This window comes from Electrona antarctica (assembly GCF_951216825.1).
Source record: "Electrona antarctica genome assembly, chromosome: 7".
Classification (NCBI taxonomy): Eukaryota; Metazoa; Chordata; class Actinopteri; order Myctophiformes; family Myctophidae; genus Electrona; species Electrona antarctica.
The window spans coordinates 36,023,704-36,041,428 of record NC_136812.1 but is presented as its reverse complement, the minus strand read 5'-3'; the positions used below and the strand labels follow the sequence as shown (position 1 = coordinate 36,041,428).

At 44.0% G+C, this 17,725-nt stretch overlaps 1 protein-coding gene across 1 annotated transcript; it reads left to right on the top strand.

The window, feature by feature from the left end:
• The first annotated feature begins 832 nt into the window (after positions 1–832).
• jade3 (jade family PHD finger 3) lies at positions 833–17,318 on the top strand. Its single transcript, XM_079506706.1, has 12 exons — positions 833–1,067; positions 7,159–7,218; positions 7,315–7,394; positions 8,060–8,217; positions 9,042–9,232; positions 9,750–9,961; positions 10,495–10,662; positions 11,011–11,127; positions 11,501–11,695; positions 12,110–12,388; positions 12,964–13,081; positions 13,658–17,318. Exons 2-12 carry the CDS (start codon positions 7,170–7,172, stop codon positions 14,524–14,526), a joined length of 2,436 nt encoding a protein of 811 aa, XP_079362832.1. The 5' UTR covers positions 833–1,067; positions 7,159–7,169; the 3' UTR covers positions 14,527–17,318.
• The last annotated feature ends 407 nt before the right edge of the window (positions 17,319–17,725 follow it).

The following is a 17,725-nucleotide window of genomic DNA, read 5'->3' as shown; positions in this document are numbered from 1 at the left end:
CTATGATTACGGGTGCCATGATGATTTGTGAGGTGCCTATAGTAGTGCATCAACAAGCCTTTAACACCGAAACATCTAAAATGCCATGGCAAGTTCAAGTTTATCACTTGTAGCATGCATAACAAACAAACAGTCAATAATCTCTTGTTACCAGCAAGTATCTACTTCTAGATACCTAGATGGGCTAATTGTCATCCATCAATGTCAAATCAAAATCAATGTCATTCATGTAGGCTGATTGACACCTGATGTAGAATCTACTGTAGTACATGCATTCCTTTCCAACCTTGAATTTTGTGTCCTCATAACCAATCACTGGGGTTTGCATCATAGTGTTAAGGTCTACTCCAGTTTTAAGGTGACCACCATTTGTACATTCTCAGTTACCAGGCATTTAGCTAGGGACTCTTCATGGACCCCACTTTTAGAACCACGTACTGTACACTATATCAAAAAATGGATTTATCACATTCAGTTCAACTTGAAAGCCAGTGCTGTGATGACAACCCACCCAGTCAGAATGTGGTGACAGTGACACCCAGTTATATAAAAATCATTAAATTGTGTTTACTAATATGAATTGTTCATACAGTTATTTATCAATGACAACACACATGAAAAACAAAAGTGTGTGTGTTATACAGTCAGCAACATTAAGTTGTATTATATTATATATATATATATATATATAAATTCATTAAGTTATGTCATTTTACTTTTTTATTATCATTCATTCAGCGTCGCCTATCATGGATCATATTGTAAACTAAAGTTGTAAACAAAATCGAACCTACCTAAACTCCAACAACACGATGAACGGGGTGGAGTTTAGGACCCTGCGGGATGCGCGGTACAATAGAGCTGTTGTGCCGTGGTGGACGGTGGTGGAAGAGAGATTGCATTGCAACCCCTTGAAATTCCTGCTGTGGTGGAAATATTTAAACAAAACAACCATTTCATGAACACAGATCACCAGGATCTCTATTTTATATGTTATATACTCGATACTGGCTCGCGACGACACCTCGGCGGCCACCAACCCGCACGATAACGGACGCGGATTCAAGGTAAGAAAAGGTCCAAAGAATGTGAACGTGTGTGTGTTTGTTTCAGTGGCACTCGGTGTGTGCAAAGAGGCCACACAGGGCCTTGTTTCCTTTATGACTTCTTACACTCATACTTACTTCATATCACGGTTAATAGTAACGGTGGGTGAATGAGACGGACAATTCAACGGGATCGTGCGCTGGGTGGTTTATCAAACGGGGAGCTCTCTCTGTGAATGGGTCTGAGCGCATATAGAAAGAAGGCCCGATCGAGGAAGTGACATCTTTGTATGTCGGAGGCGCCCATGTTTGATTCTTCCCCCGCACGCACAGCCTTGTCCTCCCGCAGCAGCGCGCTGCTTTGGCGCCAAGGCACCGCGCGAAATGTGTGGCTTTTAATTGTCGAGTTATTATTATCGTGTCATCATCATCAAGGGCAGTGATTGTCAAACTTTTTAATTACTAGGACCCCCAGTTTGGTACGCATGGGAGGACCCCCATGACCAATAATAGAGTGTACAAATGGACCTATTTGCACATGATTATGAGTTTATAGACATGTCATGTAGGGTTCATTTGGTTCCTAAACTATGAATAATTTACCTGGGTACCCCCTCAAAGACACATTGGGTCCCTAGCCCTGAAACATGACATGTCAATAATCTCGTGAAGTACGAGCGTCATGTGAACCATGGCTAGGGGGTCCCCGGACCCCACTTTCAGAACTACTGGCCGAGGGCAGTGCCAGTGATTGTCAAACTTTTTTAAATTCAAGGATCCCAGTTTACAGGGATACATTTGATGGTCCCCCATGACTCATAGTGAGTGTACTAAATAGAGATGTTAGGGACCAAGGGTCCATAAAGGCATAATGAGTCATTTTCCTGGGGGACCCCCTGAAACCCCCTCAAAGACACATGGAGGTCCCCAGACTCTACTTTGAGAACCACTGATCTAGGGAAGTGATGCATGTTCGGTTATGCATAAGGTCATTGTGGTGCATCAAGACTCTAGTTGGGGGTATTTGGGGTTAAAAATGATTATCCCCCTGGCAACTTGGAACTAGGAACCCAGGGGCATGCAAGTTGTAATTCTACACATGTACATGTGTGCCTTTTTGATTTCTGCAAAACAATTTACAATTTAGGCATTTAGCAGACGCTCTTAATCCAGAGCGATTTACATTAAGCAATAACAAAAAGCATGGCATACATCACATATAAAAAGTAGTTATCATGAATCGTGCGTAAAAGCCACACATGATGGAATGGGGAGAGACCAAATAAAGAACTATATTCATCTAGTTCCTGCCTGGGTCTCCCTTTAAAGGCCGGTACACACTGCAAGATTTTAAGCCCGAATTTAATGAATGAATATAATGGGCTGGGATTTGCAGCTCACCTTGTCTGTGGGTGTACCTCATAATCCATAGTGTCTGTTTAATTCAGACATTGGATGTAAGTCTGCGGAACGCACCAGATAATGCAATGTTGTGTATTAGAGAATGCAAACATTTTAGCTTCCATTCCAGATGGATGCAGCCTCTGTGTGAGTCCTGAACTAACACGCCCTTTTCCTGTCACACATGCTCTGAAGATTGCCCCATTGTTCAATACTGTGCGTGCGCGTGTCATTCTGTTTTGCAATTCGCTGTGTTCGATTCTTTTCCTGCTTCTTTGGAATTTATTACAGTTGATTCTAAGGCCACATAGTAGTGGCAAATTCAAAGCTCTGCCAAGGGTGTTTCTGTGTGTATGGCTGGATGCAGTGCTATTCTTTTAAACACTCATTGTTACCTAATGCAAAGAACTGAATTGGATGAAGCCAAAGCAGGAACTTAGCTTTTGGTTTTGTACGCAGGTTGCATTAGATTCAAGTACTGACTCTTTCTGAACATTTTGTATTTTGAGCATACAGAAGCAGCTCTGTAAGGGAGTGAGGGGGCTTTTCACTGACTGACGGCAAGATGCAGCAGTTGTGAATATTACAGATTGCAGGGAAAGGACTGTCTGCATCTGGTGTGTTTTAGTGCTTTCTCTCTCTCTCACACACACACACACACACACACACACACAGACAGTGATTAGTGTGGCTTAAGTGGTGATCTAGAATAGATGGATGAGGATATGTCTGTAAGGCTAATCTGATCAGTGATCAGTACTAGTTGGTTAACTAACTTATTGCTGATTCAACTATCTTTAGCCTCTGGGTTTATGTTCCGCTCATATGGGAGTATGCAGTAGCATGAAATGGGCTCCATGCTTGTTTTCCCCACCGACCCCTCCTGCCCTCATGGGGAATGTATGGCACGTCCTGTCTGTTGAAACAGCGTACTGTATCCGGGGCTTCTGGGGTCTGAGTCCCTCTGTGTGTGAAAGAGAATTATAAGGGGCCTTAAAGTTGATCCCAACAACCACTCTGATCTCTCTTGGGGCCAGTGAGTCACCCTCACTAGTTGTGTATTGTTAATACTTTAAGCTTGGACCCCTAAACGGCATAAAACAAACCAGCTTTCATCAAAGAGAGGTCTGACCAGCCACCAAGGCATAACAAATCACTGTGACAATGGACACATTCCCAGATACACGGACAGTGTACTGTATGCAGCCTTTTAACTGTTATCTGGACTTACCTGTTGGGTATTGATCCGCCTCATGGACTGACGGCCATTTGTTTTTTATTTGCAGAGATGAGAAGAGGTTGTTTGGGGTTTATCAGAGCAATCCAATAGCAGGCTTATGGATTTTAAATATATGGTGAGTGGCTAATGTTCTGACTGAGCATGCTTTGGTCTGTCTCCTTACCCTAACTTTGGCCAGGGCAGAGCCAACCCCTACATCAACATTTGTACATACCTTTTGACCTGGAATTTAAATTCATTAGATATTAAAAAAGAATAACTGTTTACAATTTCTAAGGACATGTTTACACTGTCCTACAAAAAACTAGGCAGTGCTTATTTTTTAGGGGCACTAGCCACTCCTACAGCTTTTTTTCCCCACACACGTCTCAATATTTGCCATTGACAATGAAAGGAGATATTAGATCAAATGTCCGCCAAATATGACGTAAATTTGTGGCAACACAAATATTAAATGCCATTGACAATGAAGGGAAAAATTACGTCGAATGTAGACGAGCAAATTGGCTAACCAATCACATAAATTCAGTTCAATGAAAGGAGAAATTAGGTCATATGTGCCATTGTGCCTCAAATATGATTTTGTCCCCACACGTCTTAACACTCCGATTGCCCGGGGTTATTTAATCCATTAAATCATAGCGCCAGGCGATTTATAGTAGCGGAGCACTTTTACCGACGGACCGGATGTTATCCCGGATGTGGCTGTAGCAGCTAAATGTAGCCAAAACACTCTAGAGCCGATCGACAACAACGGGAGGTATGATTAAATCTACAGCGACGAGACCGCGGTGGGCCGTCTAAGACATGATCTTTTCTTAGAATTGGACGGGATGATTTAGATCAAGAGTTATTAACGTTTTAAGATTTTCGGTCTCGTCGGCAAAACAGGGGGGGGACATTTTCGATGACGTCCCACTGTTACGCAACATCGAATGTTGCGCAACAGGTGCTCCCAGGCTGTGGAGCGATGCGATCGGATTTGATATCAATAACCTCCGTCTTTTTAATGTTTTTTTTTTTTTTGTGGCTTTCGCCTTTATTTTATATATTTTTATAGAGGGACAGACAGTAGGCTGACAGGAAATGGGGGAGAGAGATGGGGGAGTGACATGCAGTAAAGGCCGTCGGGATCGGGAGTCGAACCCGCGGCACACTGCCAGACTTGGGTTACCGGCCAAGGTGCCTGGACCGCGGAGCCACGGCCCAGGCCAACCTCCGTCTTTTTGATAAAACTTCGTCCTGGGCGCTGGGTGTGACTAATTAAAAGGACGGTGAACCTCTTCCTGGGCGATCGGGGTGTTAATATTTGCCATTGACGATGAATTGAGAAATTAGGTCAAATGACCTAATTTTTACGACATTAAAGGTGAGAGACTCGGGCAAATACTGTGGCATGGTCAATGCTGGACCTCCAAAAGGCGTTCAACTCTGTAAATCACTCAATTCTACTGGACAAGCTGAAGGCGATCGGTTTTGAACGGTTTTTGAGTGCATCATTAAACCTGGAGGGAAGAGAGCAATTGGTTGACATCAAAGGAACCATGTCCTCTCCCCTCCCAGTGAACTGTGGGATTCCTCAAGGAAGCATTCTAGGGCTGTTACTGTTCCTACTTTACATTAATGACATGAATGCTGCCTAAACTGCAAATTGTTCCTGTTTGCTGACGACTCAGCACTAGGCATGTAACGATTCACTCAACTCACGATACGATTCGTATCACGATATGAGGTTCACGATAGGATTTTTCACGATATTAAAAAAATATATTTTAAAGAAAAATTACCGTTTTTTAAATTTTATATAATTTATCTTCCCCCCTGAGATGTTTTATTTAACTACATTGCAAAAGAAGTAGCATTACTTTTGACAGTGCAGAAACATAATTGCCTTCCTTGATGAGCATCAACGACCATCATCACCTGGGCACAGTCACAGACACACACAGCTCCCCTCTACAGTGCTCTACTACTGAAAGTGACGTATCATTTCTCTCCAAAAGCACTTGAATATGATGGAATATGACTAAAGCTCACATTTCACATCACACACTAGCCCCCCTAAGAAAATCGATTTTTTTATTTCAATGATTCGAATCGATTCATATCGTCGGGATTAATATCGATATATACGATATATCGTTGCATGCCTACTCAGCACTCCTGATCTCGGGGTAGAACAAAATGCAGGTTGAGGAGGCTCTCAGTTCGGAACTCACCAAATTATCCTTCTACAGCACTGCCACCCACGTATAGAATGCCCTGACTCAAAAAATGCAAATCCCTGGCGTCCTTTAAAACAGGCCTGAAATTCCATCTTTCAGCATGCCAAAGGGAGAGGAAATGATTACTCTCCCCCCTTAGTCTAGTGACTACCCCCACCTCCTATAACCCCCTTCTTTGTTCCCCAACCTGTACATATTTTTGTTATTTTTACCTTTTGTGATGATTTGAATTCTGTTGTTATTTTTCATGTCATGATTATAAATTGAATACCCAGGACCTGAATGGAAACAAGACCGCAAGGTCCCATTGGATGTGTGTTTGACTGTACCCTGTACTGATTACATTTCTGACCATAAATAAAAAGTATTCAATCAAAATAAATTGTCTGTCTTATGATTTCTGGCTCAGCTAGGTCTTCAAATGGCCCCTTGCTTAGCCTAAAGTAAGCTTTAGTTACTGCGAGAGTGAGGTCTAGCCAACACCAACTCGGAATTTCTGGATCGCTGCCCTCCATATTACAATTTCTTATGCAACATCAGGTTCTTGAGCTCTTCAGTGTTGTTAGCTAAGCTGTCGTGCCGCAGACAGTACGTCTACGTAGGTGGTATCTGGTGTGCTTCTTTCCCCTCCTGGCTTTGCCCTGGGTTATTTACTTGCCTCAAGTTCTGGGTGCCTGACACAGTGCCCTGCCAGCCTCATCCTTCTCTCTCTGACTTTGTGACCCGTGGCAGCCTGGCAGGTCCCCATAGAGGTCCACATTTCTGATGTGGTCTGTCCATGTGACACCTAGTGCCATTTGTAGCATTCTTGTGTAGACTCCATCCAGGGCTCTTTCCCGTTATACTGTGAGGGTCCATGTCTCTGCCCCATACAGACAGCAGTACTGACTACAGTAGCTATGAACAGCCACCTCTTAAGGTCTTCTCCCATGTCTGATTTCCACACTCTCCTCATCCCATGCAAGGCTTTCTAGGCAAGTGCTCTCCGAACCTGTCCTGTTCAGTTGAGGCAGTCTAGGCCCCGAGGTATTTGAAGTCCTCGACTGGCTCGAGCAGTAAGCTTTAAGATGAGCTTCATCTTACCGTTGTCGTGGGGGTGGACGATCTTACATTTTCAGCAGGAAAAGTAGAAAACTAGGCAGGGCTTTTTCTTCTTAAAAGGCAGACGGTGAACATACCATATTTGTATGCAATCTCATAATCTACACGTTTCTCTCCCTGATCCGTGTGTTCTCCTGTCTCGCAGGATGCTACAGGATGAAACGCCATCGGTCTTCCAGCAGCAGTGACAGTTCTGACAATGAGAGTAAGAGACCGCCCTGGAAAAACAGAAAACAAAAGATACCGTAGGATTCTATGGCATTTACTTTTTTTTTTAACTGACACCCCATCTTTTATTCAGGTCCCTCAACCTCCTTCTGCTCCAACAAGTATGGAAGTAAACCTGGAACCCCCGCCTCCAACCAGAAGAAACCGGCAGAGGTAATGTGGGTCTTCTCAGCCTAGGGTGACCATATATTTAAGCCCCACAAGCTCAAACCCTTAAATTTATGGCATGTTCGTTTTGCACACGCGCACCCATTCATGCACGATTGCACATGCACACGTACAGTATACGTGTTGGATACATGCGATGATTGACAAAGATCAGCCTCCTCAGTAGTTAATTCAGATGAGATTTGCTCATGTTTTCTGATTGGTTAGGTGAGCGTGATAAATCTATAATCTATGCAACCACTGAAAACAACTATTATTTTAATTCTGTCGGAAACGGGCACAATTTTGTTGTGAATGTTAAACCGAGACATATTAGTGTTTTAGAGATATTGGTCGGGACTCGGGGCACGCAGCTTGAAACCGGGACAGTCATGGCCAAACCTGGTCACGCTATCTCAGAAAAGAGATGAAACACAATCTGAACCCATTCAAACTGGGAAAGCATCTGTGTCATTTTAGATTTTTGTGTTGGCTATTCAAAAACAGCAGATATACAAGCTCGCAGCATGCACATCTGCTATTATTGAAACTTGAAAGCATGAGAAGTACTGATTTTGGAAGGCCTTTGTAGAATCGGCCTCAGGTCTTAATGGGTTAATACATGGCATGCTTCTGATCTCTCTCTCTCTCCTCCCACCTCCCTCCTGTAGGTGTTCAGAAAAGACCTGATCAGTGTTATGAAGCTGCCTGACTCACACCATGTCTCTCCAGAGGACTACTACCTGCTGGCAGACACATGGAGGCAGGAGTGGGAGAAGGGGGTTCAGGTGACAGCCAGCCCAGACACCATCCCACAGCCCTCAGTCAGGTAAAGCTGCTCCTTCCCTGCAGACATACTGTACACACAAGGGGACTCGCTTATATTTATAGACCCTATAGACTCTAATAATTAAAACGCTTATTGCACACACCCCGGAGAGCCCGGTTGTTCAGATGACAGTTGCCCACATTTTTAGGCCTGTCACAATTGTTAGATAATCACCCAATCGCAATTATTTTCACTCGAGTATAAAATTGCAAAAGCTTGTAGATAGGCTACTTTCGCTATTGTTGAAACGTTTTGAAGGTATTAAATTATTAAATACATAGCCTCTTCTGGTCTATTTTGACGTGTACCAGTATATGTCGCCATAATTAATCACAATAATCTTTGCCACAATAATGGGGTGGCAGTGGCTCAGGGGTAGAGTGGCTGGATGGTAACCGCAAGGTTAACAGTTCGAACCCGGGCTCCCCCAGAGTTAGTGTCGAAGTGTCCTTGAGCGAGACACTGAACCCCTAATTGCTCCCGATGTGCTAGTTGGTGCCTTGCATGGTTTCCTCCACCATTGGAGTATTAATGTGTGTGTGAATGGGTGAATGTAATGCACAATCTATGTAAAGCGCCTTGGATAAAGGCGCTATATAAATGCACCACTGGAGGTTCCCTTACCTCTGCCAAAAGAACGGAGGCGGTGAGTGGGAAGTAACCTCAGGTTCAGCTCAGGATCCCAGGCTCCCCCAGTGTGAGTTAGTGTCTGGCATGGTTTCCTCCACTATCGGTGTGTGAATGTGTGTTAATGGGCGCTATATAAATTTACCATTTGAAAATGTATAATCGTGACATGTAATCTTTGTATATCCCTACTCCAGAGTGATTACAGAGCGGCCCAAGGAGGTTCTGTACAGCAGGCAGAGGAAGTACATCCAGTGCTGGAGCCAGGACGCCACGGAGACGGGCTACGTCAACATCAAGGAGTTGGCCGAGGGCATGTGTCGCTATGACCTGGACGACATGGACCTCTACTGGCTGCACGTTCTGAACACAGAGCTGGACCACATGGGTAAGACCCGGGACCATAACCACTTGAAGCAGTGGCTCTCAAACTCTTTAATTTACTTTCAAAGACCCTCATAACACAGAGAGTGTACAAATATTCTGATCTATAGAACTCAAGAAGATCGTCTATTTTCTTATATTTGTCAATTTGGCCAATGTTTGACCAGTTTCTATAGTATAGTTTGAGTAATGGTCTTTTTTTTTTTTTTCACGTTTAAAAGGTATTAAAAGTCCTTAAAGTGTAATTTAACTGTCTTCTGGGGACCTGCAAAAATCATGTGAGAACCATTGTCTTAGGTTATTTTACTTAAACACACTTCAAGGGTCATTGTCACGTCTACTTGGCCGTTAATGTTCACCCATGACAGCTTTTAAGTTGCCTGATTCATTATTTAGATTTGTGATGTTTACAGACATTCAACTGCAAATTCCACTTCGGCCCATATTCTAAGACCTTGAACCTTGAACATGCCTTTGTCATGGTTTTGTAAATCGTTATTTAATTGGCCTCCCCCTCTCAGGAGAGGAGCCAGTTGACGAGCTAATGATGGAGCGAGCCATGGAGGCCCTGGAGAGGCAGTGCCATGACAACATGAACCACGCCATCGAGACGGTGGAGGGGCTGGGCATCGAGTATGACGAGGACGTCATCTGTGACGTGTGCCGCTCCCCCGACAGCGAGGAGGGCAATGACATGGTGTTCTGTGACAAGTGCAACATATGTGTACACCAGGTAACTCCTTTGACCTTGTCGGCAAACATCAATAAAGTCTAGGGCTGTAGTTCTCAACATTCTTCGTGCCAAGGACCCCCACATTTATATATATTTGGCCACAGACCCCCTTCTGAAGATGTTTTGTGTCAGAGACCCCCAGAAGAGATTTGTGTTAAAATAATTCAAAATCAGACCCCACTTTGAGAACCAATGGTCATGGGTCTCATGTTTCAAGGGTGAAGAATAAAAGGCATCATTAATTTGATGGTTTAATATGTTGCTAAACTGGGACAAAGCTCAATAAAGTGTGCAAGTGTCAACCTATGGCACCAGTGAATGGTGATTTTTCCACCCTTTTTAATATGTATTGGCAAATATCCAAGTGAACTATTATCCATGCTATGATATTGTAGATGTAGTATTTTTGAAAGGTTTTGATAGAGAGTTTTGCCTAAATAAAATGACATGCCCAAAATGGGGACAGTTTGAAAGTGGTTTTAAATCGGTGGCCTGTTGTCCCAGTATATCAACATGCTGCCCTTCTCCTCTAGGCCTGCTATGGCATCGTCAAAGTGCCCGTTGGAAACTGGCTGTGCAGGACCTGTGTTCTGGGCATAGATCCACAGTGCCTTCTATGTCCCAAGAAGGGGGGTGCCATGAAAGCCACACGAGCGGGCACCAAGTGGGCACATGTGAGCTGTGCTCTGTGGATACCCGAGGTAAATATCTGCATTGTTGTTCTCTATAAAAAAAATTGTTCATCTTTTCAATAGCCATTCATCCCTTTTGTAGACTTGACTCATTAGGCCATTGGGTGTAGTATACCGTTGCTGTCCACCTAACTACATTTTTTTAGGTTTTTGATTTTGTTTAATAAATCAGTGCTAACACCCTTTACATCTGTGTGTTGGTTAAAAAAATATTGAACCAATGAAAAGTATTCAAAAGCGCTTTGACAAAAACGTAATCGTGAGATTACCATACGTTTCGTCTCTTTTTTTCTGAAGCACATTGAGTTTACTTTGTATGAAATGTATTATAATATAACTAAACTAATCATGCTGTAGGTGAGCATCGCGTGTCCAGAGAGGATGGAGCCCATCACCAAAGTATCCCACATTCCACCCAGCCGCTGGTCGCTCATTTGCAGTCTGTGCAAGCTGAAAACGGGTGCCTGCATCCAGGTGAGCGTGCGCGTGTGTTAGTGTGGGAGTGTATGCATGTGTAGCAGCAGTTCTCAAACCTTTTGGGCTCAGGGCAACCCTATACAGAATGACTCTAATCCACGGCACCTTTAACCCATTTAGGCCTGACGTCGAAATAAAAAAAAAGACTTCTGAAAGAATATATATATATATATATATTCAAAGATGTGTGCCGCATTTTCACGATTTTTCAAAAATAGCAGACCTACAAGCTCGTAGCGCGCCACTCGGTGGCGCGCTATGAGCTTGTAGATCTGCTAACATAATGCTTAGTTAAAACACCAAAACATGTTCCCGTCCAGAATGGGTTAAGTGAATAAGCAAAGCAAATTAAACTCTCCCTCTGTCCCAGTGCTCCGTAAAGAACTGTACCATCCCATTCCACGTGACGTGCGCCTTCGAGCACACCCTGGAGATGAAGACCATCCTGGACGAGGGCGACGAGGTCAAGTTCAAGTCCTACTGCCTGAAACACAGCAAGTCCAAGGACGGCGAGGCGGGCCTGAGCCCGGCACGGCCCAAGCCGCCTCCCATTGAGACCGAGAAGGTTGGTAGAGCTGCAACTATCCATTATCTTCTTGGCGATCGTTCTATTGATTACTTAGCTATAATTGTTTTATTTTTCATCTATCAACGAATCAACATGAAAAAAATAGGATTGTTTTATTTTTTATAATCAACTAAATTGATTAACCCATATTTTACCCATCAAAACCGGGAAAGCATCTGTCATTTTAGAATGTTGGCTATTAAAAAAATGTTAAAAAGCAGATGTGCAAAGCTCGCAGCGCGACACAAAGCGACATGCTGTGATCTGCTTCTTTGTTCTTTTTTTCTTTTTTTAATCTTGAAGTGTGAGAACTCCTGATTTTGAAGGCATTTGTAGAATCGGCCTCAGGTCAACAACAGAGTATCAAGAAATCACGATTCCATGGTACTAAGTTTGCTGAACTGTTGGCAGCACCCTCTGCAGGTGGGCCAACGGGCCCAGAGGCTGAAGGAGCTGGAGGAGGACTTCTACACGCTGATCCAGCCTGAGGAGCTGGCCAACAGCCTGGGCCTGTCCCACAGCCTGCTGGACTTCATCTACCAGTACTGGAAGCTGAAGCGCCGCAGCAACTTCAACAAGGCCCTGCTGCCCATCAAAGAGGGGGAGGACAACCTGCTGCTGGAGCCCCAGGAGGACAGCATCCACACGCGCATGCGCATGTTCATGCATCTCAGACAAGACCTGGAGAGGGTAGGCCTGCCCTGCTGCTCCCCTTTGTTCAAATGTCACTTTTCTCTGTCGAGGACACTGGACTGGCATGCTGTCAATCCCAGCCTGTTGCCCCAGATCGCCCCAATTCCCAAAGCATATATGATGGATAGTAAATTATTTGCAGTGAAAGTTTTTAACCTAATACATTTATTATTTTACTGTATGAGTGGAATGGGGAGGGGGAGGCAGGCAAAATTCTTTCCATGAGATAAATTTAGACCATATTTAACAATTTATTCAGAATAAAGGCGATAAAGGAAATTTTACTCTGGAAACGTAGATTCAGAGTAAATAAGGAACATTGTCTGCCCGTAAATCAGGAAGTGAATGGCTGCGTGTGCAGCAAAACGGCTCCGAGACGGGCTGAGCAAGGCATTGCCCAGCAACGGGTCGGCCGCTGTCAAAAAATAGATTTTAGCGATCCCGTTTCATATCGATACAAGACCTTAAGACGTGTCCACACATCTGAGGCACCCTGCGGTTTTATTTGAGAAGACGTGTGTGGATGTCCTAGCTCCTAGGCATCATAAGTGTTAACTGTTTTGTTTTTGCAGGTAAGGAACTTGTGCTACATGGTGAGTCGCAGGGAGAAGTTGAAGCTTTCTCAGAGTAAAGCCCATGAGCAGATGTTCAACCTGCAAGTCAAGCTACTCAACCAGGAGCTCTCTGCTGGTGAGTCTCTGTTGCTCTCTTTCCCATTGCAGGAACTGTATGCACGTTGCATTTTGTTTGTCCATTGCATCTATCCATTATCTTCTTAGTGATTATTCTATACTACTTTGATTAATCGAATACCAGTGAAGTATGCTTTGTTTTATTGATCTTATCAGAGAATCGTCCCAATAATACTGTGCCCCATATGTGTGCAATTCAGTTTTTTTGGTGTGACTATTTTCATGGCAGAACCCTGAACAGTGTTTGTGCCAAGCTTTGGGGTGCAGATTGGAGCATCTGTGCACCTGAGGCCCCACGTGGCCCCCACCCTGGTGTGGCGATTTTCATGGCACACCCCTTGCCTGGCACCAAGTTTTGTGCAGATCGGAGCAACAGATCTATTTATTTTACTAGTTTTGAACGTTTAGAAATTTGATCATGACATGCCCAAAATGGTGATCAATTATTCATCGATTTTATTAAAGCATCTATTATTTTTGCTATAATCAATGAAATCAATTAGTTTGATTAACCCTAACCCCTAGTATATATAATATCCTCACAGAATCCTGAATCGTGCCGTGTTTCTTCCAGGTCTTCCTATGTCGTTTCCCATGGAGAGTATGCTGTTCCGACCTCCTCCCAGGATAACCCTCAAGCTGAAGATGCCCAAAGCCTTGAGTCTGGGAAATGGAAAGACCAGCTCCAAGTCTGGAAACGGGCCCCTATGTCCGGACAACAGTGTGAATGTTCATGAGCACAGTGCGGGGGGCCTGGGCCTGGGGAAGCCTCAGCTCCACGGCCGTGTCCGGCGAGACGAGCGTTCCAACGGACTCTTGTTGGCTTCAAGCCACTCCCACAGAGATGGAGGCGTGGCGAGCAGCCCCGCGTTTCCCGTCAAGCCGACGGGGAAACCCTTAGCATTACACGCCGCCCTCCACGGTCACTCGTCCAATGGTAACGGCAAAGTGGACCAGGAACGGGCGCGGTTGGCCAAATCCAATGGCCTCGTGGAGAGCTTTGTATGTCAGAAGGACAGATCTTGCCAGACCCCCAGTGAACAGGACTCCCCACACGAGGGACTGGGAAAGGGAAACGCGGCGAGCGGATTCCGCAAGTCCACCATGGAGCACTTCAGCAGGTCCTTCAAAGAGGCCACTGTGAGCCTGATACGGACCACGGAGGACATGCGTGTCTCTGACAAGTTGTCCCGGAAAGGCTTGGGCAAAGACAGGTTCTGGACCAAGCCAGTGTCCGAGCACCAGCAGGCCGGCCCTCAGTCTTACCAGGAGAGCGATGGCTACTGCCCCGACCTGGAACTTAGTGACTCGGAACCAGAGGCCAAGGGGAGGCCCTATAGACAGGTGAAGGCATCGCAGTCGGACGGCCCAGTGGGAGGCTACCGAAAGGGGGCGAGTCGTGGAAAGCAGTCCCTGGGCTCCAGGAACCCGGTCCAGAGGTGACGGCCGCTTCTGCACTTAAAGCTGCTGCCGTGGCACTACAGCGGTTCCCCTAAGTGCCAGGCGGTACCTCTGAACACAGCTCTCTCTGTTGGGGGGTGGCCCGTCCCGTCGTGGGGCCACGATTCCAGGGACTGGAGCCAAGCCCAAAGACTGATGGTCTTCTATCCAGGGGTATAAGTCACAGCAGCAAATATGCGGTGGGGCGCCGTAGACCGGATCGTCACCCACGGGGAGACACGGAGATGCCATTGTCCAAGCTTTCGCTCGGGTCCAGAGCAGCCACCTCTTATACAGGCTTCTGACATTCACAAGTTTGACTAGCAGTTCTTTTGTACTCTGCAAATCTTTAATTTGTATCAAACAATCCTCAGTTCTACACATGAATTAAACATACTTTGGATGAGTATAGTTGTTCATATGATCTTATATCTTAGATGTACAAATTGGGATGTAAATCATTTGTGTAGCTTAATCGCAGAGGCTAAATTATATTGGTATTTCAGGAGAAAGGAAAATAGCACTCAAAACACTGTCACGCTCGTACAGCTTGACTGGGTGCATGTCTGTAAATCAAACTGCCACGTCAAATAGAAAACCCTTGTAGTCAAGGTTATGCCTGATCTATACTTGGTCGCGCACTGAAAATAGCAAGCTCATTCTTTAGAATTTGTAGATCAGTTATTTTTGGTGCACAACACTGGCGTGCAGCTAAGCATAAATCAGGCCTTAGCGTCTTCTGAGCCTCTTATTTCCATGTTACAACTAGCATGCGTTCCCTAGATTTGGGTGAGGCTGACATCTTCTGTCACACGTTCTTTTACTGTTCTGCCATTTGTCAAAGTACAGGATTCATTTTTTTGTTTTTAACCAAATGTTTTATATGTAGAGAATCCAAGTTTACATTATTCCTACTGTTCTTTCCAGAAATGTTGAATGCATTCAAGGTGTTGCACCTGGAAGTGACTTGTTATAAGAACGGATAACTGTGGTGTGATTTTAGCCATTGACTGACTGACTGACTGACTGACTGGATGTGTACAGACAGATTAAACCGATCTAGAATATCTGAGCCAGTCCTGACGTTATGTAGAAGTCAATATGACTTTAGAGAAACTGTTCTCAAGTCAGTCAGGGATAGATCTTCATTATGCACACAGACTTTGATTCTATGGGCATTTTGTTTTAAATTAAACGAACACCCATTTTCAACCTGATCTTCATATAATTGTCCCTTACAAATGCTCATTATTAGATGGCACCATTTCAGTCTACTCGCTCTATTATATGTCTCAGTCAGAGCTAGGGGTTGTGGGCAGTTCAGAAACCTGCCGACCAATGACATAAGCTAATACAAACTACAGCCTTTCTCTTACTGGAAAGTTAGCATGCTTAATAGAAGACATCGTTCTTGTATCAGTTAAAAAAAATAAACTTTGAAATATTGTTTGAAATACATTTTCAAACCATACTTTGAGACACAGCACGTAGACAGAAATGGCACCATCCCATAGTGAAACTAAACTATTGTATGGAGCTGTAAACTGCTCCCGTGGACATATTTAAGATATATTGTACGTACATTTGCTGTTAGTTGCAGACACTACTTAAAAAAACTGGTATAACGTTCATTTTATCTTCATTCACGACAACTTTGCTCCATTTTGAGTCAGTTCTTGTTGAGGTGTCGTGACAGCTGGTGGAGTGTCTAGTACTGTCTACTGAGTACTCTGTCGACCAACGCCGGTTCTTCTAGCTGAAGTGAGGTTTTCAAGTGGTGTTTCACTTTACATTCACTAGCGCACACAACGGCCACTTTCACAGCAGGCAGCCTCTGAGGCTGGAAGTCTACTGCCACTTCACATTTTTAATCCCTGACCCCCAATTGTTTTAAATTCTGAGCTAATTTACAAATGTAACCACTAACCAAATCCATTTGGTTACATTCTGTACACACTTGACTATGCGTTAAAAATCGATGAATGAATACAGAAGATTTTACTGTGCAAATCCTAATCGCAGACGTGAAATATGACAGAGTGGGAAGATATGCTAGCTGTCGCTTAATTTCTAGTTTTCTTTGATGCTAAACTTGATGCAAACGTTTGGCTATCATCTGCTGTAGCGGTCATTGGTTTCTGGCTCAGAACACTAAAGCATACATGCTGTAAAAAAAAAGAGAAGAATCACACTCATGCCAAAGTGAAATGACCTGACCTGACTGAGAGCAGTGAATCATTGTAACACAAATGCTACTATAACATTATAGTGGACCAGTGGTTCTCAAAGTGGGGTCCAGGGACCTATAGTGGACCAGTGGTTCTCAAAGTGGGGTCCAGGGACCTATAGTGGACCAGTGGTTCTCAAAGTGGGGTCCAGGGACCCTTGAGGGGTTCCAAACAGAACCTTACCGGTCTGTAACTCTCAGAATTGCGGGGGCCCTGAGAGAACCACTGTAGTGGAGTAGATCTTGAACTCTGGATTGCTGATAATTAGGATTAATTGTTTAACACTAGTCCTCAGTCTCTCCTGGTTGTGTATGTTCTGTTTGCCATGGCCTGTTGGTTGCACTGGTTCTCTGTGCAGCATAAAGTTGATGCTGTCCATTTTTTGTACCAAGAATCTCAATCTCCAAAACAGAACTGTTTTTATTTGTTTTCTTTTGTTGTGCGATTCTGCCAGCAGCCAATGACAAACACTGTACGTATGGATTATAAAAGGCAGAAGGGTGTATACTTTTAGAGCAGCACCTTTTTAGGAACTCATATTTTACAATAAAACAGTTCAAGAACCTATGTATTTTCACATGTTATGTTTTTCTGGAAAGTGCATTTTAAAATAAATTTAAAATGCTGTATTGCTTGTCGTCTTAACTTGAATTGAGTTTTAATGCAATGGCAGCCTCAACCTTTTTGATAAGTAAATGGATTGCTGTACAAAGGTTACTGGTTCTGGGAATTTATTCCGATAGTATTCCTGACATTTAGCTATTAAGAAATCTAATGCCAAGGTCCAGTAGATGGCAGTATTTCCACACTAGTCTAGCACCAACATTTCAATCCCATTTACACATTTTGAGAATGTTTTGAGAGATGGTTTAGTCACTTTTTGTCTGTCTCCAATACAATTATGCTATGATAAAGTTAGTTTTAGCATGAAAATGTCAGCTCAAATGAGTAAATATAGGCCTAATGTAACAATC